This window comes from Trichomonas vaginalis, chromosome II (assembly GCF_026262505.1).
Source record: "Trichomonas vaginalis G3 chromosome II, whole genome shotgun sequence".
Classification (NCBI taxonomy): Eukaryota; Parabasalia; order Trichomonadida; family Trichomonadidae; genus Trichomonas; species Trichomonas vaginalis.
In genome coordinates this window covers 13,499,112-13,523,939 of record NC_067204.1, presented here as the reverse complement: position 1 = coordinate 13,523,939, position 24,828 = coordinate 13,499,112, and the positions used below count along the sequence as shown (strand labels likewise).

Sequence of the window (24,828 nt, the reverse complement as noted above, 5' to 3'; positions counted from 1 at the left end):
CGTTTATTTTTGGTCTTTTGTGAAAGTCAGGAAATAACGCTAGTTTTTTATAAAATATTTTTTTTATTTTGTATGTAAAGACAGATATGACAACAACAGAGAACACAACAACTGCTATCGTTCATGAAGCCATAAATGAAGAATACGAGTGGGTTCAGTTTAACAAACAACTCCGTCTCATTCGTTCGGTCAAAGACGATATGTACCAAATGCAAAGTATTTTGACAGCATGTTTTGCTCCAGATACTAAGCTTCCTAAAGACTGGTTTAGGAACCAAAGCACACAAGAACTTTTGAGCGAAGCACAGCGAGACAGACTTTTTTCGGGGTCGCCAAAACTCTATGAAAACAGTGAAGAACAGCGAGTAGGTACAAAACCCCAGTCGCCTAAAACTCATGAAAATCGTGAAAATTTGCCAAATGGTTTGAGAGGCTGGTATGTACATAGACTTCTTGTAAATGCTGTTGCAATGTGGGCTTCGCCTCGTTATGCTTGGTATATTTACAGACTTCTTGACGAAATTCATAGACAAGAACGTGAAGAGATGGAAAAGAAACTTCATGCAAAAGATGAAGTCATTGAAGCAAAAGACAAAAGCCTTCAGAAAAGAATACCACGTTCGGTACCAAAAGGAAAGGAAAAGAACTATAAGTATATGATTTATACTGAAGAGATGGAAAATGAAGAAGACAGAGATATGGTTATGTTGCATTTAGTCAGAAGAAACAACAAAAGCTTTTACGACCTTGCTAAGATTTACAAATCTGACAGAAATTGGTTCTATCGCGAAAACTTACCGATTTCAATGACACCGAATGAAGATGTGAAACAAATAGTTCAAGATACGTTACCTCAAACACACTATGATATTAAAGGTTGTACAATACTTACCTTCAAAGAAGATTTGCCGCTACTGAAAGAAAAAATAACAGAGTATTTTGACAACTTCAAACAAGCAGAGTAAATGAACCATTTATTTTTCAAGCTTGACTTCAGATGGCTCAGGTAGCTCTATAAGGTCAATTGTCTTGTCAAATCCTTCTGGCATTCCGAGTCCTTCCTTCTGGCATTCCGAGTCCTTCCTTCTGGCAGGAAAAAATTTTCCTTCCGACAGGAAAAAAATTTCCTTCCAACAGGAAAAATTTTTCCAGTTGTCCGTCCGTAAACCATTCAAATTTTCGAAAATTGAGAACTTTTTGGTCGAACTTCAGAAAAAGTTTTTCCTTCCGACAGAAAAAGTTTTTCCTTCCGACAGAAAAAATTTTTCCTTCCGACAGGAAAAGTTCTTCCATCCAACAGGAAAAGTTTTTCCTTCCGACAGGACACAAACGAATGTCCGACGTACCACCAACCGAGTCCATTCCAAAGCCAGAAGAACCGAAAGCTGCAGCACCACAACAGACTAAGACTCAACACTTACATTTTTTACGCTTGACTTTTTACAATTTGAACTTTGTTTGCGTAGATATGAATTCTGAAAGAAGTATGAGGGTCTTGTATGACTTTGTACTTCTCCCATAGTTCATGTCTGTCAAACTTACCTGCCATGGACTCTTTCATAAGTTCCATGAAATCGTCTTCGGACAATCCGGGGAAAAGTACAATGTCAGTAAGTATTCTCTTTACATCCTTACTTAAACTCTTGGCTGTCTGTACACAAATGACAACAGAGATGTTGAAGTGTCTGAGCTTCTTAAGAATTCGACACATGTCTTGTTCTCTGTTCTTTAACAAAGGATGAGAAGCAAAGTCATCTAAGATAAGAAGACATCTATGAGGGTAAGTCTTCCAATCGTAAGATTGCAATTTCTTCGAAATGTATTCTATCTCTTTCTGTTTGTTTCTGAAGTGTTTCTTCTCTAATATTCTCTGCATTTCCTCATTTGGGTCTTTAAACTTCGAATTGACATACTCATTTATAGCATTGTACTTCAAAACTCTTCTTTGGTACTTCTTTATCCAATCTAACAACTCAGAGTCTTTTATACATACTAACTTAGACTTTTTTATAATATCTTTGAACGAATTGACGGTTTGGTCAAATTGACCCGAAGTACTACAAATGACAACTAACTCATAGAATGGGTTCTTCTCATCTAGTTCTTGTTGTTGTGCAGCCATTTTAAGATAAGTGAAAGTCTTACCCGACCCAGGCGGTGCAATTAGACCTGTTATACCATTCTGAGCAAATAAGAACTTGTCATGTATGGGTTTTATCTGAGCATTTTCCAACTTCCTCTTGTTCTTATTTAAAACATTCTCAAATTTTTTGTCAATGTCAGCAAACTTTTTTTCTAACATATTTTTAGAAAAATTAAAATTTTTATCTTTTAGAAAATGTCTAGCGATTTCGCTATCTATATTCGAGACAAGCTTTTCGACAGCAAAACATCTGTCGACCATAAAATCTTACATAGTGTAAACAAGAAAGGTGAATTTGTTCTAAAGTTCTGTTTCTGGGAATATGACAAGAACCATAAAACATTAAGCAGAGAAGTCTTAAAATTTGTCAATGACAGACTTGTTGACAGAGATGACGCCTCTTGGAGAGATGAAGTCCAACAAAACTTCTTAGAATGCAAAGAAGACACATGCGCTGTTCTTGAAGATGAAATAGAAAACAGAATAGAAGAGCTATTAAAGGACAAAGAACTTTTACAAAAATATGGTTCTGAGAAGTTTGACATAACTCCACCAGAAAAGAAGAAGAAAGAAAAGAAAAAAAAGAAAGTAGAAGAAGAGAAGAAAGAACCTGAACCAGAGAAGAAGAAATTTGACATGTAAAAATAAAATTTTATTTTTAGAACATTTCTGGGTCAATGTCAATGTTCTCTTCCTCTTTAGGAGTAAACACTGGCTTAGACTCTAAAATCTTTTTACCCAATTTACCTTGAACTTCTACAACTTTAGACTCATAATATTCATAGTCGTCTGCTTTCTTTGGTTCATAAGGTATAACAAGTTTGTATGCTTTGCCTTCTTTAAGGTTTGAGAACCTTCTGTCAAAACTTTCTTTGACTGTTAACAAACCTTCTATGTCTAAGTCTTCAAATTTCGCACCATTTTTAGTCACAATAGCAAACTTAACTGGTTCGATGTTCCAAACTTTGCTGAATGAAGACTTTTCAAAATGGTAGAAGTAAACATTCAAATATGTGAATGGGTCTAGTTCTTCTTTAAGTCCTGACATGTACTTGTTTACTGAGATGAATTTTGTCATCTTTTCTATCGGATAAAAAAAATATTTTTTTTTAAATTTACTCAGAAAAATTTTTCTTTGTATATACACCATTCTGTACGTCTAAAAGACTTTTGACATTTGCCAAGAATGTTCGTTTAGACGCTGTCATATAACCATACTCTTGACAATATTGTTTATACGAATCGTACAATGACCTTTCATCTAAACACTCAAAGTCAGTTTCATCTATGAACAGTTCATATACACTCTTGTTTGCTTCTAACAATGTTTGTCTCTCTTCGGTATGTGGAATTTGTCTTGGATTGAACTTAGAAATATCTAATGTCATGAAATATGAGAACAAGTGGTTGTAAAAGTCAGATGTCAAAGTTTCTGACAAAGCGTCAAAATATTCTGTATCTTGCATATGAGCTTCTGACGTTCTGACAACTACATATCTTCTGTCAGAACTTTCTAACTTCATCGGAACAGCATTGTTTGAAACCATAATGAAATTTGCAACATTTTCACAAACTCTTTGGTCTTTATATTTTCTTTCAACAACTCCAACTTTGTCTGTTATAAGACTCTTCAAAGCATCTGAGTTCAAAACTTTTGTTGTATCTATACTTTGAAGTTCGTTACATACTATAAGTTTCATATTCTCTATTGAAGAGTTAAACTTGCCACAGATGTTTTCTAAGTTTGTCATATTCGGGTTCGAATAGCCCTCTAACAGTTTGCATAAGATATCTGTAAAGAAAGTGTTCTTACCTGTTCCTTGTTTTCCAATTATAATGAGAGCAGTTTCATTTTTAGCACTTGGATGTTGTAAGATGTTTGCAAACCAACATAAGATATACTCATAGACTCTTTCGTTTCCATTGCATATAATTTCTTTGACATGGTCTAACCAAGCTTCTATAATATTTTCTTTCCATTCTACTTGTTCATATTTATATCCAGTGAAGATAGAATAGAAGTTTGGAGAAGGTGTATAAAACTTTATACCACGAACTGAAAAATCTTCAAGTTTTGACAATAAGATATCCCAAGCATCTAACATCTTCATGCCAACTTGTACGACTTTTATTTTCTTAAGTTTCTGTCTACATTCTTGTTCTGAAACTATTGTTGCTCTTGGTTTGTTAAAGACAACATCCCATTCTTTCATAACATAAAATTCTGGGGCAGAGTCGACATAAATGACTAAACGTTTCAAATTCTCGACTGCTTTGTTATAGTCTCGAAATGGACACATATTTCTGAATGTTTGGAAGTCATAAAAATCTGAAACATCTATTCTGTACATTTTTATAAAAATAAAAAAAATATTTTTTTTATTCTTGAGCTATTTGTTGTTGAAGTTGTTCTTGAGCTATTTGTTGTTGAAGTTGTTCTTGTAATACAATACTTTCACCAGTTGCATCTTCCAATTCGAAACTTTCTGCCGTCATTGACAAATACATAGGACATAAAAGTTTTACAGGAACAAAGTTTGCGTCAACTAAGGTTAAGTTTATGTTTGCTAAAGTGTTTGAGTTTACTAAAGCTGAAAACTCTGCATTCGAATGAACAATAGGCAAACCAGCAGAGAATGTGTTATTTATACGCATAAGTATCTTTTGGTCATAGTAGTTTCTGTCGACATTCGAATAACACTTTGAACCTAAGTTTGAAACAATATATAAAATAGGTGTACTTAAAGTCAATGGAATAGACATTCCTTGTATGACACCTTTTCCTGTTATAGGAAACTGTTGGTAGTAAAAACCAGATATAAGTTTTGTATTATAGCTCATATTGTTTATAGTAAACTCAGTCGGACATCCAAACATAATGAAACCTGCTCTAGTTGCAGCACATTTTACACCCGTACTTAAAGTATTAAATAAGTCAACAAAACCTGTTGGTGGTATATCTGAGTAAGTATCTTCAAAGGAGTATTTTTTACCATTCACAACAATAAAATCTTCTGGTGTCAAAAGAGCAAAACAGGCTTTAGTCGTCATTGTGTTTAAAGTTAGTTTACAATATCGTCCTTGAGGACTTTGTAAGTTTGTTGTTATAGAATTATATGACTCAGGGTTTTTAGTCGTAATAGTATAAACCACTATGTCTTCTGCCATTTACATATATTTAAAAGTTTTTCTGAAAGTGGAGAAGAACTTCATCTAAACTTTCACATGGCGTTTCTTGAAGTTCTCTGTCTAAGAAGTTCAAATATTTTGTAAAGACATAGAACTTTCCTTTGTCTACACGAACAAACAAAACAGGGTCTTTCATATCGTTCAAAAGTGTGTAAAGTCCTTTACATGAAATAAAGTCTATATTATTTTTCTTCAAACATCTTTCAAGAAGTTTTGACATTTTTACTTAGCAAATAAATTTTAATGAAATGTTGTGGTCGTCAAATATTTTTATAACGTCTGGGAAACTATATTTTAAGTTCAACGTTTCACCTCCTTTCATAACGTATATCTTGTCAATGACATTATATGAAACACCACAGCAACTAACGTCGGGTTCTATTTCTTTGATGTTTATATCGTCTGCCTCTGTCAAAAGTTTCAATAGTTCTTTCAAAACTTCATGAGGTGCAATGACATATGAGTTCACTTTTACAGGGTTGTGTTCGACCAAGTTTAACATTATACCGAAAGCTTGACAAATCTTCTCCTGAGTTTGAAGTTTGTCTTTCAGTTGTTGGTAGTCGTTTCGAATATCTGCAACAGAACTTAAGTCTCTGCTAACTTCAGGGTATGTTGGTTGTTCTTTTACAGGAACTATTGTTATACCATCTTCGTCTTCGTATGGTTTCCCCACTTCAACATCTCTGTCTTTGACATTGACAACAACACTTTGACTGTTTGTTTGAGTTGGTGAATTTAACTTCACATCTGCCACCGCCATTAAACCTTTTGAAACACTTACGCTTCTATTTTTCGGAAATGACATTTTACTTAGAATAAAAAGATGGACGTATTTGAGTATCTCTTCGAATTGAAGCAGAACAAAGTTTACACACACAAACAATACAAATACATCGACAGAATAGTTCTTTATACAAACAATGGTAAATGTTATAGAATAGCAGTCTTTGCTGAACCAAAATATTTTCATAAAGCAAAGAAAGTTGGTATAACTGAAATGGTGAAAGTTCTTGAAGCAGACAAAAATATAACAACAAAACTGACGATATTTCTAAAGGAAAGTTTATAATACAATATTATGTCAAAACTGGCGTACTGTCAATATTTGACGGAGAGAAGTCAGTTCAAGAACAACTTACTGACCTGCTGCCAAAATCTGCTCGATGGAAGCTGTCGTTATGCCAATCTGAGGAGCCCCAGCAGGTTTCATCGAACGAATCTTCAAAAGAGCATCTTCCGTGAAAAGTGCTATTGGTTTTGTAAACTTCTTTGCTTTCAATTCATCTGGACCGTCTCTGTCACCAGTATATTGTATTTGTACAGTACCAACAGTTGAAATACCACCCATAAAGTCTTCTGAGTCAGCAAATGGAATGCCAAGCCAAAAGTTTGAACGGTCTCCATTTGTATATTGAGTTTTTTGACCTCCTGTATGAGTCCATACTTTCACATATGGCATAATAGAACTTTGCATTTCAGGGTTAATGGTTGTTGTGAAGTTGTTGTTAAAGTTCATAGCATCTAATGTCAAGTTGTATGACCTCATATCCTCAACTGTAGAATATTCTTCTCTTGGATAATATTTGCCATCTATGTTTATATGATATTTAATACCGGGTTGTAGAAACAAGAATAGTCATTTATAGTTCGTCTGAAAAGAACAAACATAGTATCTGCATGTTTCATTGCAGTTGTTAAGGCAATATCTGTTCTTGCACCTGGGTCAGCACTTTGGTTTCCAACTTCACCTGCAAAGTCTTTGACAGATATTTGGTGTATAGGGAACATAAGTGGAACTGCAATATATTTGGCAGCTAAAGCATTTGAAATATCTGGGTCCAACATATAGACTGCAAGTCTGCTTTCTATTCTCTTGCATTCAAATTTTTCGCATGTGAACTTAACTGGGTCCCAAGCAGTTCCAGCAGCATTGAAATAATAGTTTACTTCAGTGTTGAGGTTTGAGAAACCAAAGTCTAAGTCAACTTTGTCTTTGCAAAATTCGGCGAATGACGTTTTATTTGTTCCCTCTACGTCTGTAATAGTGAATGGGTCTTGTGTTGGTGCAATGACTAAGTTATTTTTGCTTGGAGTAAGTTCAATAGAAATTTTTCCTGCCCAGTTGGCAAGTATCTTAAAAACCTGAAGATGAGGAAAGATGACAAAGGAACTCTAAGTTTCAGTTTTACTTTGGTTACTGCTGCTGCAGTTTGTCCAGAAAGGTTAACATAAACTCCTGGAACGTTAGGGTCAAGTCTTCTTATTTTCTCAATAGTTGCATATTGGTCTGTTTGTTCTCTAGCTTGTGGTTGTACTGAGTTTCTCAAAGCGAACCATTCATAGTTTGCCCATGTTACTGTTTGAACTAAGTCAGAGTTAGAATATATCTTATATCCCATGAAAACTTCTGGAGCATATTGGTATCCGACATAGAAAATTCCATTGCAACCTTTCTTGTCAGACAACTTGGCAGAAGGTTTTATTTCAATGTCTTGTTCCACGTATAAGAATGAGTTGTCAATAGAAATTATATGAAACCTGTCGCAAGCAATATCTACTGTTGTTGAAGAACCTTCTCCAAACTCACCTACATTTCCATAAGAAACAGCAGTTGTATATTCGTAAGTTCCAGGAACTATTTCTGACCTTCTAATGGCATTGTCGCATTCGTTATACCATTCGGAAACATTTCCATTCATGGCATCCAAAACTGTTGGCGTTATATTCTGAGCGGCGTACATTTCATATGGGTAAAAATATAGAATAGTTGGATTTATATGTCATAATAGAACCCACGTGGACCAAGCTTTACTTTCTTCCTGGCTGAGTTTTTAACTCTTCTTTTTCCTTCATTGCCACTACTTTCACTAGATGAAGTTACTTCTTCACTACTTTCACTTTGTTCTACTCTTCTCTTCTTCTTTGGTGTCGCTTTTGGTAACTTGCCCTCTGCTTCAAGTTGTTGCATCTTTGCCTCATGTTCACCTAGTATGTTGTAAATTTCCCATGTCCTTTTTGCCTTTGGGCTCTGGTCGCCCATCTCAGGTAACCTATATCCTAGAAAGAGTTTGTCATAGTTTGTATTTGAGTCTTCGCGTATTGTTTGCATGACTCTTTCCTGAGTTTCCGGTTCAAGCTCTTCAAACAGAGCTTGTCCATATGGAATAAGCTCGTTTCCAAATATATGTTTTTGTAGCCATTCTGGTTTTCTTTCCATGTTACCAATTATATCTTTTGTGAATGGGAAAGCTTTTACCCAATGTTTCAGTCTTTCGTCATTTATTTCTGTAGTTGGTTTTATTTTGTCAAGGAACATGTTTTTCAATACTAACATTTCATTTGGTACTGTCCATTTGAGTTTTCTTAAATATTCATCCCTTCTCGGTTCATCGTCTGCAAAGTAAGTTTTTATGACATTTTGCAAACTTTCGTTTGCAAGGTCATGTACAATAGGTTCTCTTCCTTCGCTCTCCCTAACTTTCTTTCTAAACTCTTCACCAAATATACCATCTCTATGGTTCTGTGTAGTTCTTTGAGATAAATGTTCTAGAACGTCAGGTGTTATATTTCCATCAGCCATGTTCATTTCATACTGGTCCAAAATATCTGCATCTTTCATATCTTTCAATGGCATTAAAGCCGCGCTGAAAATACCAGCTATATCTGGTTCACCATTGACTTCCATTGCGTCTACAACTTCTTGGAATTGTGGTTGTAAGTTTATGAACCACCTATCCGGGTTAGCTTTATGACCCCATCTCATTGTAGTTCCATAGTCTGCAGAAACAAAAGTAGGTTTGTTTCCATATTGGTTAGGTTCTGAATGAACTTTAAACAATGTTTCATTTTTATATGTTTTGTTGAAATTTAACCTTTTATTTTCACCGAGTTCAGCCAAAGATTGAACGTTATATGGTCGTAAGTAAAAAGGGTTGTTGTATTTGTGTACATTTTCTTTCAGTACTTCCATTCTATGCTGAATATTTTCATCTGGTGTTGGAGTCTTTTGTATGTCGGCAAACATTTTTCGATATTCTTCTACTATGTCAGCCGAATTTTTCTTAGACTCTTGGAAAGATTCCATATTCTCCGCATACACTTGTTGAGGGTTAAGATTTTTCGGCTGTTCCAAATCTTCATCTAGTTCTGTGAAGTTAGTTTCCAAAGGAGGGACTTGTTCGTTTCCTTCAGGCTCTTCTAGCTGTTGTTGCTGAACTATTTCTTCCATGTCTGGTTGTATCTGAACTTCTTCCTGTGGAGTTTCTTGTACCTCATCTGCTGGCATTTCATATATTCCGAGACCGTTTTTAACAAGTTCCCTATCTAAGTCATCCGGACTCATAAACCTTTCTTCTTTCGTTCCGTCTCTATTTTTTACGCGTTTCATGACGGGAGTTGAATTGTCATTTAGCTCTGACATCAAATATCTCGGAGTAAATTCGTTCATGTCATTTGGATGATATGCTATTAAATCATATCCCTTAGCGAGCTTGTATTTTCCAGGTTTGAAATTATATCCCATTTGGTGCTGAGCCATAAAGCTAAATAGGTTCGGGTCAGTATTTCCTTCCTTGAACTTTCTAATAGCTTCTTTATATCTGTCACTAAAGTCAAGAGTATCTGGGTAACCATAGTCTTCTTTAAGCATTTTTAAGAAATCTTGGTTTCCTTGTTCTCTACTTCTTTTATGTCCTTGCTCTGTTTGTGGTTGTTGTTGTGCAGGGTTTTGAACTGTTGGTTGCTGTGCTGGTTGTGGAGGTGGTTGTTGTGCTGGTTGTTGTTGTGGTGCTGGTTGTTGTGTTGGTTGTTGTTGTTGTGCTGGTTGTTGTTGTTGTGTTGGTTTTGGTGCATGCCTGTGTCTGTGTCCATGTGACGATGTAAATGTTTTAGGTAGTCCTGGTGCAGGTGCTTCTCTTGGAGGGTTTGGTGGTATATAGGTTCCACTAGCTAGTATATAAGTTCCACCAGCTGGTATATAAGTTCCACCAGCTGGCACATATGTTCCATCTGCAGCATAGTGTCCTACCTGACTTTTCGTTTTTAAGAAAGCATTTACTAGGTCTGTTTTGGTCTGTTGTAACTCTTTTTCTTGACTTTCCACAACAGTTGCTCTAACGGCGTCATAGGCACTTTGAACTGCCTGTCTCGTTGCTGCATCTGTTATTTTCGTCATATTTTGTGCTACTTCTCTTAACTCGTTGTCGAAACCTTCAGACTTCAGTTTCTTTCCAGATGAGAAGTCGTTCACTAGTTTCACCTTACTATGAAGAGCTTCGAAGGCGTTCTTAAAGTCAGCATTCATTAAAGCTTCATTTGAACTGTCTTCATCCGCTTGTATTTTTGTCCTTATTGACCCTATAAGTTGGGCTGCTTTAGCGTTGGCTTGGGCATCTAACCAGTCATTGTTAGCTTTTATATATTCTGCGCTTTTCATTGCCTTTTGCATGGCTGCGTCGTTATTTTTACTTTCTTGTGCTAAGTTTTCATACTGTACGGTTTGGTTTTGCAACTGTAAAAGTTTTTCTGCCTTTACATTTGCTTCAACTTCTTTTTTATACTCATCGCTATCCATATATGTCTTCAGGGCTTTTTGTTTTATCTCTTCATCTTTCAGTACTTTATATTGAGTAGTATGGTTTTTCAAATTTATAACATCTTGTTCCATTTTTGCTACTTCTGCTGCTTTTTCTGACACTTTTTTCGCATATTCCTCTGTACTTAGTTCTTTCAGTTGTTCTTCTTTCTTCTTTTTCTCTACGTTTAACTCATTGAGTTTCTTTGTGTGTCTGTCATATTCTAGTTTCTTTTCGTTTTCACTTATTTGCTTCTGTATGTCTATGTTTGACTTTTTGACATCTGCTATTTGATTTTTGAGTGAACTCAAATTCATTTGACTTTGAGGGTTATATGCTGTTCCGTCTGCAGCTCCACCATAGCCTGCCATTTTCGCTAAAAGTGCCGCTCTTAAACCTCCACTCTGTGCACCAATAACTCGGTTTAAAAGCATAGGATTGCTTGACATTTGTTGCAACATAGTGGGGTCATTCAGCATTTGTTGTTGCAACTGTTGTTGTGGTGTCAGTTTTACTATTGGATGTTTCAATGCTCTCTTCCTCTTACGTATATTCTTACGTAGCTTACGTGGCATTTTAAGTGAAGTAAAAAACGGTTTTTGACAGATGTTTATATGACACTTTCTCCGGTTTATAGGACCTCTCTCATATTCTATCTTGTCATATCTAAACTCATAGTCATGTATGTCCTCTAACCATCTCATAACGGTTTCCAAACCACTTTTATCGGATGTAAAGTAAAAGCATGGATGGTTATGTAAAACGTCTAAAGTTTCTAAAGAGTCTCTCAAAGTATACTTCCTTGGAACGCCCGTAACTTTTCCTGTAGCGACGATAGACCCTTACTTGTCCGGACAAAGTTATACTATTTTGAGTGCTCTACAAAAAAGTCAACGACGACGACTCTCAAAAATTTTTTATGGGCTAGAGGGCGCAACGCGCCTGGAAGCCCCCAGTACCCAAAAAACTTCATTTATACTAAACATCTTCAGGGCTAGAGGGCACGAAGTGCCTGGAAGCCCCACTACCTTTTTTTTTTTTTAATTCTAAGTAGATTTTGTAAAAAATCAAGAAAGAAAAATTTTAACGTGCTTTATTTTTTCTTTTTTATAATAATACATATTATTATATAATTAACATATTCATAATGTTTCACCCTTTCAAAAATATAATCCTCCTCCTCTCAAATAAACGTACATACGGGTGGCCTCTTTTTTCAAAAAATTAAAATTTGAAATTTTGGGCTCAAATATTAGAGATTTTTTCAACCTTCAACGATATATGTTGTCTATATCAGACCTCCTTTCTTTTTGATACTTAACATTGTTCCTAAATCTTAGCCGTTAAGGCTGTTCTGAAAATATTTTTTTTCGAAAAAATTCGAAAAAAATTCTTAAAATTCAAAAATCCCTTAATTCCTGAGGATTTTGGAAAAAAAGTTTTTACATGAACATGTGTATATTATATGAAGTATATTGATAAGGTAAAAATCAAATTTTATTGCATATTCATCGAGAAAATAAACTAACGAATCCCTCAAAATTGAGAGGGTAATCCTCCTCCTCTCAAATAAACGTACATACGGGTGCACCCTTAAAATTTATGCTATCAACATTTTTTAAAAAAATCATAAAATTTAATCCTCTTTGCAAACGCATATGAATTCATAGTTTTGCGCTCCAATTGTCCTTTCAAATTATTCTGAGCGAATCCGTATTCAATTTTTAATGGGAAAATGTGCTCTAATAAATTTTTGCGATAACTTTGATGAGAAATTTGTTGATGGCAGCAGTCCTTTGGACTGGGCAAATTACTTATTCATCAATGATCCTAAAATTGATAAATCACTGATCAGCTTACATTTCCTAACTAGTATCTAAGAATTGCAGTGCTTTGTTTACATGACATTTTCCACGTAAATACCATATTTATGATTTATTCCTTCAATATTATATTTATTCTAACATCATGATCCAACTTTCTCTTTTTAAGCATCACGCCCATGAAATTCATGATATAAACCCGATTTATGATGTAACTATAAATTCTCAGTTGATGAAATTAATTCCATTTAAATCCACATAAGTGCATTCTCACTTTATATTGATCACTCATATAAAAAAGTACTGGAAAGTGATAAAAAATGAGAGATAAGGCAATAAATTTTTTATAATTCAAACAATAATATTCTGTATTATATTTTCTATTCTCCGAATAGATCTTCATATACAAATGGTGCCAATTCATCATCAGGATCATCATCTATATATTCTTCCATCTTTTCTTTGATTCCTATGTTGACTAATGCTTCTATGAAAGGTTGTGAATCAATATTCTCAATTCTCATGAAAGAAGCGATGCATTCGAGTCCAAGAAAGAATGACTGTGTCCTAGACTGTTTATATAATATGAATTTATCAATTGCATTCGGTAAATTCACGTCATTCGGGTCGTTGGTCGTCCACCAAATTTCTTTTGCAAATAATTGTGGAAATCTTTGCATAATGAACGACAAGAGTTTTCCTGCATGCTTAAACTCATTTGCTGTACCATTATTTATTATTTTTATAATGTCTTGTATGTATTCTATTGAATCATCGCAAAGAAAAATTGAACTAAATCTATTTGAATCTTTTTCTAAGAGTTTTGTCATTAATCTCATTGCAGATATTCTAATATTATCTGTTTTTTCGGTAATTTCGTTTGCCAATGCTTCAAATGCTTGTATTATTAAATCATCATACAAATTATCGAAATTTTCTGTAGCATTTACTATATCAAAGATGTTTTTAAGATTAGGATTTTCAAATTGAATAACATTATTGAATGCGTTTTGAATTTCTATGTTTCCTTTGTCAATTAATTCTCCTTGAACAATTAAAAGAAGCAAATGAGTACGTTCTTGCGTGTAATGTATTTTTGAATCATGTTTAATTATTGCTAATGAAGCAGATACAACGTCGTTGCATAAATTATTGAAAATTTCGGTTTTATCTCCAGCTTCTATAGCTGATAGGATTTTTACTGATTGGGTGAGAATGGATAATATGTATTTTGATGATCTTATTAGAAGTGGGTGCAAAAAGAATAATGGCAATACAGAATAAAATCTATCATCAATTTCTCTGAGTAAATCATAGGAAGTGACAAATGAATTGATTAGTATTAAGTGTCCTTTAATATATTCAACAAGTTCTGGTATGATCTCGTTGATTGAAACGAAGGATTCGGTCGTATATGAAATAAATGCATGATCGATAAAAGATGGAAATGCAATGTAGTATACCCCAAGTGAAATCATACCTTGCGCTTTGATGCCTATGTTATCGGTTGAAATAATGGAGTTTATGAATAATTCTGAAAAATTGTAGTCCTTTAAGGATGATCTAATGTTCTCATTGATTGTTCTGCATACGTTATATATGAAAAAATAGCTATTTAGTAAATTTTGATTGAAATTATTATAGAACGAATCGATTTGAGCAATTATTCTTGTTTCTTTATCTTCGTCTTCTGTATTTTCGAGAGTTTGTACTAACGGTATTCTTTCCGCTTCATTTTCTTCGATTTCATTTTTATAATCACCATCCATTAAAATCACCTATATCAAAATGGGTGAATTCTAATGGGTCCTTTATGTCAATTGCCAACATATCAAGGATATTAAGTTTTGAAGGCATTCTATGAATAAAAATTAATCTCATATAATTAACTCCGAGACTTGTGAATGATTATCAGTCTAACATAAAAGCTTTCGATATGCCAAATAAGATATTTATAGTTACAAGAAACCATTTTGTAAAAGAAAAATTGTTGTAAAAACAGGATTAATTTTTTAAAGTTCAATAGCACACAATAAACATAATAGTTATAAACAAGTGATTTGTGACCTTAAAAGGGTCTATTCTTCTTTCTTCTCTTCTTCTTTTTTATCTTCATCTTTCTTTTCTTCTTTTTGTTCTTCTTCCTTTTTTTCCTCTTCTTTCTTCTCCTCCTCCTTTGGCTCTTCTTTCTTTTCTTCTTCTTTTGGTTCCTCTTCTTTCTTCTCTTCTTCTTTTTGTTCTTCTTCCTTCTTTTCTTCTTCTACTTTCTCTTTTTCTGGGAAAGTGACATCTTTAAGTATATCCAAGATAGCAGATCTGTTTGTTCGATCCAAAAACTTCCATGCTGTTGCAATTTTAACTCCAACAAATTTTTCGATAATTTCGTTTATTTTTGCTTTATGCTCTTCATCAAGTAATTCCTCATCAAAATTGTCTGGTAATGTTAGTTCTGGTATGAAAGATACTGAAGCTGGTGCGTTCAAGATATGAGCGCTTAATTTATCTGAACCATCTTGAACACTAAAGTACCATTCTTCTTCTGGGCATGTACACTTCTCAGCAAGCATTTTGTCGACTTCAGCAATCATGTCATCCGCTGACATTCCAATAATACTAGAATCTCCGTTAAACATTTTTGCATTTTTAGCAACCAGTCTAATATCATCTATAAAGGCATCGACTGTTTCGTATTGATTTTGAGCTAATTTCTTTTTCATTGTTGAAAAATCCATTGGATGTTTGATAATTGAGTAATATGTTGGGCAAGAATCGGCAACTGGATCGACAGGATTCAAGAATGGCTTGCACATTGGTTGCTTTTTGAAATGGCTGAGCATTTTGTTGCAGTAATTATGATCATATGTGTTCATAATTGTTTTATATGTCACTTTTATTATCAAAATATCGCACCAAAAATATCCAATCAATTTTAGAGCAAAAAAATATGAAATTTATATATAATGATCCCAATTCATCTTTAATAAAAAAAATATTACAATTTAAAGGAAATCCTTCTATTCAATCATATCAAACAATTTCATATATATCCTGGGCTTCAACTTGTAGAAAATTTGCTGTCCATCGTATTCATCCTTTTGATATGAAATTGGATGGACGTGAATAAGTAAATTTTAATGAATTTCAAGGATATAATGATCCAACAATGCAGGTTATCTGTATATCTGATGGTTCATACGCTCTACCAATTGTAGCAGATGAACAAATTTATTTATGGAATTTTATCAATTATAACACTCTAAATAGAGCTTACTAAGTCCAGTTTTCCCCATCGATTAGAAAGATATATTATAATAAAAGTATTAAGTTTAGAATACCAAGCAATTTTTATAAGCATAGTGTTATATGTTGTGAATAGAGCTGAACTAAATCCTATAACTGATTCTTACTCTATATGTGTAATAAATAGATACAATTCATGTTAAAAAGCTTTCCGTATCCGAAAATTTGTCCTTGTGTCAGATCAAAATAATTCTCCTATTTCATGTGTAATAAAGATTTAGCAAAGAATCAAACATTCGTCGATCTGATCCTCAGAAAAAAATTGAAGATATCAGAAAAATTCAATACAATTCAGTTGAATAAAATGTTCTTCCTCTTATTGGGACTCATATTCTCAGGTTCATACTGCTTCATATGTGAAGAATTTGGAGATGACTTCCTTAAGTTAGCCCGTTCTGGAGCATCATATCCAAGAGTTTTTAATGCAACCATGGGATGGTGCTCAGAATTTAGAGAACCTATTGTTCCATTATGCAGAAGCTATATGTCAAAGAACTTAAAGACTATGTACTATGTAGCAAAGGGTTATCCTTTGTGTGATAAGGAATGTTTCTGCGAAAAAATAGGCTTTTGTTAAGCATAGCTACTGCAATCGATTAAAAGGTATTATTATTAATTTATCCGATATGAAAGCAAAAAATAATTCTTTTACGAAATGATATTTTTCTTGAATGAGCCTCGTATAGAGAGATTGTTTGGTTCGTGTGTTAGATTTTTTATGAACACAAGTATGCTATTAAAAATAAATAGTCTCAAATCAAAATCATCAGTTTGTCATATTTGGGGCTCCACTTCATATCGGCATCGAGACGTAAACCATTCAATTTTCATTTCTATATCGCCCAAAATATCCAATCATTATTAGAGCAAATTAAAATAATGATATTCATATGTGGATAACGCAACGCAATTCATCGCAAATAAAAAAGCATCCAAAATTTGTTATCAAACATTAAAATATTTATTAATATGAAATAGAAGGTAGAATTTTTTGAATTCTTAAGGTATAATGATTATTGCTTTTCTATGGTTTGAGATGTAACTCTGAGTAAGATCTTATGTTGCTTGACTGGGAGCTTAAGTTTCAATAAGCCTGATGGGTTGATGAGCTTCTTCTGTTGATCAGGTCTGGCTTCAATGATAGTTCCAATTTCCAAAGTTGCTTGTTTACATTTATATTTCCATTCTTCAATTTCAGTTCTGGGAATATTATCGCTCATATCCTTGAATAGTCTTGCAAGTTCAGAGGCAATAATATATGGAAGTTGTCTTTGATCTGAATACACGTTTTGGTAGTTTTTCCAAATTAAGTTCATATCTTCTTTCCATTTTTCAACAGATTGATATTCATTCTTTTTTATTCTGTGTAAAACGATAGATAAGTCCATTGGTTTCTTTAGCTTTTCATAATATTCTTTTGTTTCGACTGGATCACGAAATTCAGCTGCAATAGGAAGGTCATAAATATTATTAGTGATCTGAAGAATATACTTCTTCTGAATCTGTGTCATTTCTTGAGTAACAGTGAATTGGTTTCTTGTATTCTTCATAGCATTTGACATTTTGATATTTCAATAATTTACATGGCAAAAAAAACATTGGACGCAGTTCTCTATTTAAACCTAATATATGCAAACAAATTTTAGAATACAAATAAAACAAGAATATAAACAAAGATAAAGCTCTATGGTTTGTATTTTTGTAAAATTTCTTGGGCTTTTTCAATAACTTTCTTGGCTGCTTTAGTGAATGTATTTGTGTCAGGCGAATTATCTATAACTGACTGAAATACTTTGATCACATCATTCGAAAATTCTTCATAAGAATGATAAGTATTCTTAATTAGATTTTTATAAACCTTAGATAATGAATACTCTGAACCCAGCTCTTGTTGTGGTACTTTCCAAAACAAATCAGCTTTGGAATAATTCAAAAGTGCGGCGAAAGCAGCAGACATATTTTTATCTTCGACAACACGATTTGGCCTTTGGTCAACCATAAAACCTTCAATTCTGGTAAAAGGAAATTCCGTTACTCTGTTAATTTTACTCATACCGAGCTCTTTTTCGATTGTATTAAGCATTGCATCAAGAGCTGCATGTATCATTGTGTAATCTATTTGAGGATTAATCTTGCATGTTAGTAAAGTTGCATTTACGTAATCTTTTAAGTATCCTTTCCATTCAGAAGACTGTAAGCCAGTATGTTTTGAGAATCCATGTCTGTGAAAGAAAACTAATGCTGTATCATCGCCATATGTAAAAATATTAAGAATTCCAACTGTCTGTAAGTAAGTTTTAAAAAGTGCCATCATGTATGAGCCAAAACCATTGATATGAAACTTGTTTCCGACTGCACAAAATGCTATTTCTGCAAATTTTTCGAATTCTCTAAAACAAATTCCGCCAACAACGACGCCTTGATAAATAATGATAAGAGTTTTATGATAACGATTGAAAACAAGCTCAGATATGTAATCTTGTGACATGTTTGATAGCTGGCACATGAAAATATTTCTTGCTTCTAGTAACCACATCAATGATTGAGAGCAATTATCATTTCGTATGATTCTAAATTGTAATTCATCTTTTAATTCTTCCATTTTACTTGCTTTTGAATCAGTTTCAAAATTTGTAATGATATCTGAGACATTTAACTTCTTATAACCTATTATTTTTGAATTTGTATCTTCTTCGATCCATGGATTCTTGAATGATGATGATTTCCCCATTGAAGGTTTTGGTGGGGAAAATAATTTCTTCATCCAATGTGAAGATATGATCCAGTAAGCATAATTCTAACTCCCATTATAGATAATTAATCATATGATATTAGGAATAACCGCTTAATATCCAAATATTAAATTCTAGAGAATTCAAAAACAGCAAATACTTGATTTCAATGAAGTATAATACTATATTCATTGAGAAAATGTTAACCTAAACTATGTTTATGGGATTTGATTGGTTTCAAAAAAAAATTGTCATAAATCTGATCCAAAATTGGCCAATTATAAGATAAATATATTTATCTTTGTAAGGTAGAAATAATTTATTTGATTTGTGATGTAATGAAAAAAGCGAAATCTACGTCACTTTCCAAAAAAAAATATTTCTATAAAGTAAAAAAAATGAGTGCGAATACTGTTTTCGTTACAGATTTAACTTTTTCGGAAGCGGATATCGCAAAAGCTAATACACCCATTAATGAAGAGAAGCAATGTGTTTTTCCAGCTAAAAATTCTGAATCTGGAGAAAGGTATTTTGTTACATTTATCAAGGATGGGTTACCAGAAAACACAAAGATCTGGGCGTATCTTACATCTCTAATGAACATTGATTTCATTTCGTTGCTCCCAATTGTTGGTTTTTCACATCCTGAAACATCAAATTTCACTTACCCAGCAATATTCCAGAAAAATCAAGGATTTCCAACACTTCTCGATATCCTTCAGAAAGGTGAAGTTAAATTTACCCCAGAGCAAAAGAGATCCATCGCGGTCTCAACAGCCTCAGCTATTCGCTTCCTCCATAACTCCAAAATCGTTCATAACAACTTATACTTAGACAACGTGTTAGTTACTCCAGAAGGAACTTCCTTTGTATCAGGCTACGGCATTCCTTACTCGCAAAACACCGTAACTACGATCAGACCAGAGTTCTGGAACCCACCAGAGCAAGCACCAAGCAATGAAGGCGATATTTTCGATCTCGGCTTGATCTTCAAGGCCATATTTACAGAAAAAGTTCCAACAGATATTTCGATTCCAGAGGACGCTCCAGAAGCATTAAAAGCCATCCTTGAAGGATGCTTCACAGAAATCAAAGGAAATCGTATTACAGAGGACTCTCTTATCACAGCTTTGTTTTCCGAAAACGAAATCTTCGGACCAAAGGATTACGCCAACAGAGACAAGCTTACTCCATTCGCCGCAAAGCAAATCAACATCAACGTCTACGCTGTACCATCAAAAGTCCGTTTCTTCCAACTTTGTAAATTTGCCGAATCCGGAAACGCGGCAGCGATGAACAAAGTTGGTCTACAATTCGAGAAGGGCATAGACTGTGATCGTGACGATGCTCAATCCCTCAATTTCTTCAACATGGCCGCAGATAAAGGATCAATCGAAGCTTTGTGCAACTTAGGCAGAATCTACTTCGAAGGAAACAATCGCTTTGCACCACAGAGTATACCAAACGCCATTTCTTTCTACGATTGCGCTGGTGCTCACGGTGAAATGAACCGCGATAACAAAGAAATGGTCGAAAAAGCCGGTAACGCTCTTCTCCGTGCCGCAGAGATCATGAATACCAACGCTGCTCTAGATGACATCAACGACAGCGCGATCCAATTTTATGAACGCGCTGCATCACTCGGAAACACCGAAGCAGCACTCAAAGTTGGTCGATTCCTGTTCAAGCATATCAATGATATGGCGCAGAGACAAAGAACAGGCGATTTCCTCCGTCGCGCTGCAGAAGCCGGTTCCGCACCCGCCCAAAACGAATACGCGAGATATCTCGAGAAAATCCTCAAAGACGAAGACGACGCACTCAGGTTCTACATGTTGGCAGCTGACCAGGGCCATGAATTGGCACTTTTCAACGCTGGCAGAATTCTGATGAAGAAAAAAGGTGACACTGATGCTATTTCCCGTGGTATTGAGTACATGCGACTTGCTGCAGAGAAGAACAACTCATTAGCCATGTTGAAGCTCGGCCAACTACTTCTCAGCGGCAAACTCGTTGAGAGAAATGCAGAAGAAGGTTTCCAACTGATCAAAAGTTCCGTTGAACTGAAAAACGCTTTGGCACTGAATGATCTCGGTGAATGCTATCTCTACGGCAACGGCTGCCAGCAGAACATCACTGAGGCAAGGCGTTACTTCGAACAGGCCGCCAACTGCAGGATTCCTCGCGGCTGCACAAACTACGGACACATGCTGATCCAGGAAGGTCCAATGAGATACAAAGAGGCATTCGCTGTCTACAGATTGGCCGCAGAAATGAATGATCCAATCGGAATGATCTGCTGCGGACAATTACTCGAGTCTGGTTTCGGTGGTGCTGAAGAACCAAGATACGCACAGGCTTCTTCTTACTACCAGAGAGCTGCAGCACTCGGAAACAGCTACGCATACTCAAACCTCGGAAGAATGTATCAGAATGGAAAAGGCGTAACTCAGGATTCTAAACTTGCTGTGAAAATGTTCAGAAGAGCCATCGAATTAGGAAACACAAACGCAATGTTTAACTTAGGCGCGATGTACGAGAATGGTGCAGGAGTTCCTCAATCACAGGCAGACGCAAACAAGTACTACTTCATGGCTGCTGAACAAGGAAATCCTCAGGCTTTGTACAAATGCGCAACAATTCTCGAGAAAACAGAGGAAACAGCTGATAGAATTAGAGCGGCAAAGATGAGAAGATTCGCTGAAATCAAGATGAGGTTGTTCAGCCTCCTTCCTGATAACATATCAATAGAAGAAGCAATGGGACCTTTCACTGAATAAGTCTATTTTGTATATTTATTATTTATAGCTATATTATTTATATAAATTCTTTTTTGAATCAGTATATAAAAAAACAAAATAAAAATTGATTTATATATATTTTTTTCGTGCTTTTTGTGTTCATTAAAATAGTTATTTATTGGTTGTTGAATAGAGTGAGTATTGGAGTTGAAGAAATAATATCCATAACAATTAACACGTAAGAAACTGTCAGACTGACATAAATAAAATTTTTATTAAAATGAAATATTAATAATGAATATCTCTGATAATTAAACTATAATTTCATATATGGTGGGATCGACGTTCTTTTAGGATGTTTTGTTGAACCTGGTTTTTTCTTTTGCCATGGATGTTCAACAACATGTAACTCTTCGAGATTGAGTTCTTCGGGTGTTTTATCTGATCGATAAAGATATTGACCCGTCTCATAAACAATCTTAGGCATAGAATAGTATTTGTCTCTTGGAATCCATGGATCTGTGAATAAGAAAAACTTCGAATATGTTGTTCCACAACCAAATTCTTTGATAGAATCAATGACTTCTTGACTCGCATTATGTTGGATTGCATATCCTAAAATGATTCCTTTGAATATATATTCAATCATGTTTGCATTGATTCTATAAATCACTTTAAGATCACTACGATAATATAGGGTGTCCAAAGGTGCGTTTAGCACAGCGCTCTATATGAGACTATTAAAGGAGATATATGCTGATTATAAATATATAATAAAAAATATGAATATATGTATATGATGAGTAAGTTGTATTTTGGCTCCATGCCGGGATATAAAATGAATTTTGAGACAAGAGGCGGTTTCGCGGGAAATTTTGGCGGGATTTTTTTCATTTTTTTAATGAATCATAAAGAAAACATCCTCGCTCTTGCAAAAAAATGCAAAGACTGTAAAAAAATCTACGAGACATTGGTAAAATGCTTCGGTATGGATGCTCCTAGCTATTCCACTGTAACGTATCATGTTAGGATGTATCACTTCATGAACAAAAAGGCGCCCATCATAAAAATTGACAAAAAATCGCCGGATCAAAGAAAAATCAAAGCAATTCTTCAAGCGCTAGATGAAGACCCAAGAGCATCACTCAGAAGGATAGAGGAGATGACAAAGATACCACGTACAACAGTCAGTTATTATCTGCACAATTATTTGAACTACAAACTAGCGTATACACGTTGGGTTCCGCACAACCTTAATTCAGTTCAAAAAAAATCTAGAGTCCAATCTTCGAAAGAGCTCCTCTCTATATTGGGTGCGTATCAATCCAAGAAGTTTCGCTTTTTAGTAACAGGGGACGAGTCTTGGTTTCAATATGCAACAGAAGCCAAAATCATGTGGATCCCGAAGGATGAAAATCCGCAAACATTCCCGAAGAAAAAAATTGACACACCAATGATGATGTTGTCGGTTTTTTGGGGCGTGAATGGCATCATCGCAATTGATATTCTTCAAAAACCTAATACGATGAATGCTCAGTATCTAATTGACAATGTTCTTACTCAAATTATCAATTCTGATGAGTTTGAGAAATCCAAACAACAAAAACAAAAGTTTGCAATTCATTTTGATAATTCAAGAGTTCACAAAAGTCATAAGGTAATGAATTACTTGGTGGAAAACAATGTCAAAGTTGTTCCAAACCCAATTTATTCACCTGATATTGCACCCTCTGACTTTTATTTATTCGGCACGCTAAAAAAGAGAGCTGAAGGACGCGAATTCGCGAGTCCAGATGATCTTGAAAATTTTGTAAGAGAGCAATTTGAGCAATTTTCTCATGATGATTTAAAGCGTGTCTTTCAAGCCTGGATCGATCGCTGCGAACGCGTGATTGAATCCAATGGTGATTATATTTAAATAAACTTTATATATATGTAACTTGTTTATTTCTATTCGCAGTATTCAGGTTTGTGCTAAACACACCTTTGGACACCCTATACTTTTCTAAAAATTTTTTCATTGCAAACTGTCCATAAACTGTAATATCTTCTTCATTTAAGGTATAAAATCTGTTGAAACGTAATAGATTTTCAATAGCTGATAGAAATCTCCCTTTGTACTCGATATATGATTTTGTATCTTTGGTTTGACTTTCAAAATAATTGATGATTTTTGGATCAGGTGTGATATTTAAGGTATGACCAGGTTCGTGAGGTCCTATTGCGAAATCATTAACTTTGATCCAGCTTGGATAAACTTTTTCCTTTCGACCAGCAAATCTAGATTTCATTTTTTCGAAAATCCATGAAAATGGTGCATTGAAAATACTATAAATGAGTGTAATAATTGATATGATGATTTTTAATGTACTTTTGATTAACCATACCAATATCATGAGAGAGCAAGAATGTAAACAAAAATTTATAATTTCAATTGAATAAAAAAAAATTAAATGTTGTAAATATATTATATTCTTTAATGCAAGAATTGTATAAAGTTAGAATTGATCTTTTTGATCGTATTAAAAAGAATGTCCCGGAATTAAGTTTTAATTTTGATCATATGAGCCTGGGACGAACTTTAAATTGAATGGTCAATTTAAAGCAAGTATTCAATTTTTTGGTCAATTTAAAGCAATGAATGAGAAAAACTTTGAGCTTAGGGCTAATGAAGGTTTTTACAACGTAGAAAGATAGACAAATGTATATGTCATCATTCCTATGAGTATGGTAGATTTCTATAAAAAGTGAGTGGAATATCACATTGCATTTCGAAACATGAGAGAAATAAGCATATATATACGTTATTACATATATATCTATATGCTATTCTATATTATTACAATGTTAAAATAAGAAAATCTCTAAGAGTCTCATTTGAAATATAATCTATGTTATTTTTATATAACAATTATCAATGAGAATGTAAATTATATTTGATTAGACGATAAATGATGGAGAGACTTAATTATTTATGATTAGACATGTGTGAATAGAAAAATTTGTTAACATTTATGAAGATAATGTGTTTTGATTGAGATTACATTTGTGCTTAGTGTGATATTGCTATTATATTGCATTTATATGTGTAAATTAGGAAAACTCGCACTTTTTCACTTGAATGTGATTCATTGAATTTCAATTCAAGAAAGGAGTTTACAAATGCAGAGTATTGTTCCTTTACCCTGCATTTGTAAACTCCTTTCTCGAATAGCTTGCACTTTTTCACTTGAATGTGATTCATTGAATTTCAATTCAAGAAAGGAGTTTACAAATGCAGAGTATTGTTCCTTTACCCTGCATTTGTAAACTCCTTTCTTGAAT

General features: G+C 34.1%; 15 protein-coding genes across 15 annotated transcripts, besides 2 other annotated features; 4 read left to right on the top strand and 11 right to left on the bottom strand.

Annotated features, from left to right (window-relative positions):
- Window positions 1–9,155: part of a mobile genetic element that runs on past the window's edge.
- Window positions 87–965, top strand: TVAGG3_0539640 (KilA, N-terminal/APSES-type HTH, DNA-binding family; the record flags this gene model as incomplete). Its single annotated transcript, XM_001320409.1, has 1 exon — window positions 87–965. The coding sequence occupies one exon, from the start codon at window positions 87–89 to the stop codon at window positions 963–965; it is 879 nt and encodes a 292-aa protein (XP_001320444.1).
- On the bottom strand, window positions 1,427–2,302 carry TVAGG3_0539630 (protein of unknown function, DUF4106 family; the record flags this gene model as incomplete). Its single annotated transcript, XM_051237868.1, has 1 exon — window positions 1,427–2,302. The coding sequence occupies one exon, from the start codon at window positions 2,300–2,302 to the stop codon at window positions 1,427–1,429; it is 876 nt and encodes a 291-aa protein (XP_051095692.1).
- Window positions 2,339–2,785, top strand: TVAGG3_0539620 (uncharacterized protein; the record flags this gene model as incomplete). The annotated part of the gene is made up of 1 exon (XM_001320410.2): window positions 2,339–2,785. One exon carries the CDS (start codon window positions 2,339–2,341, stop codon window positions 2,783–2,785), a length of 447 nt encoding a protein of 148 aa, XP_001320445.2.
- TVAGG3_0539610 (protein of unknown function, DUF4108 family) lies at window positions 2,802–3,221 on the bottom strand (the record flags this gene model as incomplete). The annotated part of the gene is made up of 1 exon (XM_001320411.1): window positions 2,802–3,221. The coding sequence occupies one exon, from the start codon at window positions 3,219–3,221 to the stop codon at window positions 2,802–2,804; it is 420 nt and encodes a 139-aa protein (XP_001320446.1).
- Window positions 3,662–4,494, bottom strand: TVAGG3_0539600 (uncharacterized protein; the record flags this gene model as incomplete). The annotated part of the gene is made up of 1 exon (XM_051237867.1): window positions 3,662–4,494. A coding segment is annotated over one exon (833 nt), but the record flags the coding sequence as incomplete, so codon positions are not given.
- Window positions 4,523–4,906, bottom strand: TVAGG3_0539590 (uncharacterized protein; the record flags this gene model as incomplete). The annotated part of the gene is made up of 1 exon (XM_051237866.1): window positions 4,523–4,906. One exon carries the CDS (start codon window positions 4,904–4,906, stop codon window positions 4,523–4,525), a length of 384 nt encoding a protein of 127 aa, XP_051095690.1.
- Window positions 5,559–6,095, bottom strand: TVAGG3_0539580 (protein of unknown function, DUF4106 family; the record flags this gene model as incomplete). Its single annotated transcript, XM_051237865.1, has 1 exon — window positions 5,559–6,095. One exon carries the CDS (start codon window positions 6,093–6,095, stop codon window positions 5,559–5,561), a length of 537 nt encoding a protein of 178 aa, XP_051095689.1.
- On the bottom strand, window positions 7,478–8,076 carry TVAGG3_0539570 (uncharacterized protein; the record flags this gene model as incomplete). Its single annotated transcript, XM_051237864.1, has 1 exon — window positions 7,478–8,076. A coding segment is annotated over one exon (599 nt), but the record flags the coding sequence as incomplete, so codon positions are not given.
- A 3,904-nt stretch (window positions 9,156–13,059) lies between the features above and the next one.
- On the bottom strand, window positions 13,060–14,508 carry TVAGG3_0539550 (armadillo (ARM) repeat-containing protein family; the record flags this gene model as incomplete). The annotated part of the gene is made up of 1 exon (XM_001320412.1): window positions 13,112–14,209. The coding sequence occupies one exon, from the start codon at window positions 14,207–14,209 to the stop codon at window positions 13,112–13,114; it is 1,098 nt and encodes a 365-aa protein (XP_001320447.1).
- Window positions 14,509–14,681: 173 nt separating this feature from the next.
- TVAGG3_0539540 (acetylation-dependent protein binding) lies at window positions 14,682–15,750 on the bottom strand (the record flags this gene model as incomplete). Its single annotated transcript, XM_001320413.1, has 1 exon — window positions 14,810–15,601. One exon carries the CDS (start codon window positions 15,599–15,601, stop codon window positions 14,810–14,812), a length of 792 nt encoding a protein of 263 aa, XP_001320448.1.
- A 1,294-nt stretch (window positions 15,751–17,044) lies between these two features.
- On the bottom strand, window positions 17,045–17,593 carry TVAGG3_0539530 (bromodomain family; the record flags this gene model as incomplete). Its single annotated transcript, XM_001320414.1, has 1 exon — window positions 17,045–17,593. The coding sequence occupies one exon, from the start codon at window positions 17,591–17,593 to the stop codon at window positions 17,045–17,047; it is 549 nt and encodes a 182-aa protein (XP_001320449.1).
- A 122-nt stretch (window positions 17,594–17,715) lies between these two features.
- Window positions 17,716–18,795, bottom strand: TVAGG3_0539520 (histone acetyltransferase protein; the record flags this gene model as incomplete). Its single annotated transcript, XM_001320415.1, has 1 exon — window positions 17,716–18,795. The coding sequence occupies one exon, from the start codon at window positions 18,793–18,795 to the stop codon at window positions 17,716–17,718; it is 1,080 nt and encodes a 359-aa protein (XP_001320450.1).
- Window positions 18,796–19,147: 352 nt separating this feature from the next.
- TVAGG3_0539510 (ERAD pathway) lies at window positions 19,148–21,618 on the top strand (the record flags this gene model as incomplete). Its single annotated transcript, XM_001320416.2, has 1 exon — window positions 19,162–21,543. The coding sequence occupies one exon, from the start codon at window positions 19,162–19,164 to the stop codon at window positions 21,541–21,543; it is 2,382 nt and encodes a 793-aa protein (XP_001320451.1).
- A 202-nt stretch (window positions 21,619–21,820) lies between these two features.
- On the bottom strand, window positions 21,821–22,153 carry TVAGG3_0539500 (uncharacterized protein; the record flags this gene model as incomplete). Its single annotated transcript, XM_001320417.1, has 1 exon — window positions 21,821–22,153. One exon carries the CDS (start codon window positions 22,151–22,153, stop codon window positions 21,821–21,823), a length of 333 nt encoding a protein of 110 aa, XP_001320452.1.
- Window positions 22,154–22,198: 45 nt separating this feature from the next.
- Window positions 22,199–23,502: a mobile genetic element.
- TVAGG3_0539490 (Mariner transposase) lies at window positions 22,295–23,422 on the top strand (the record flags this gene model as incomplete). The annotated part of the gene is made up of 1 exon (XM_051237863.1): window positions 22,295–23,422. One exon carries the CDS (start codon window positions 22,295–22,297, stop codon window positions 23,420–23,422), a length of 1,128 nt encoding a protein of 375 aa, XP_051095687.1.
- Window positions 23,503–24,828: the final 1,326 nt, after the last annotated feature.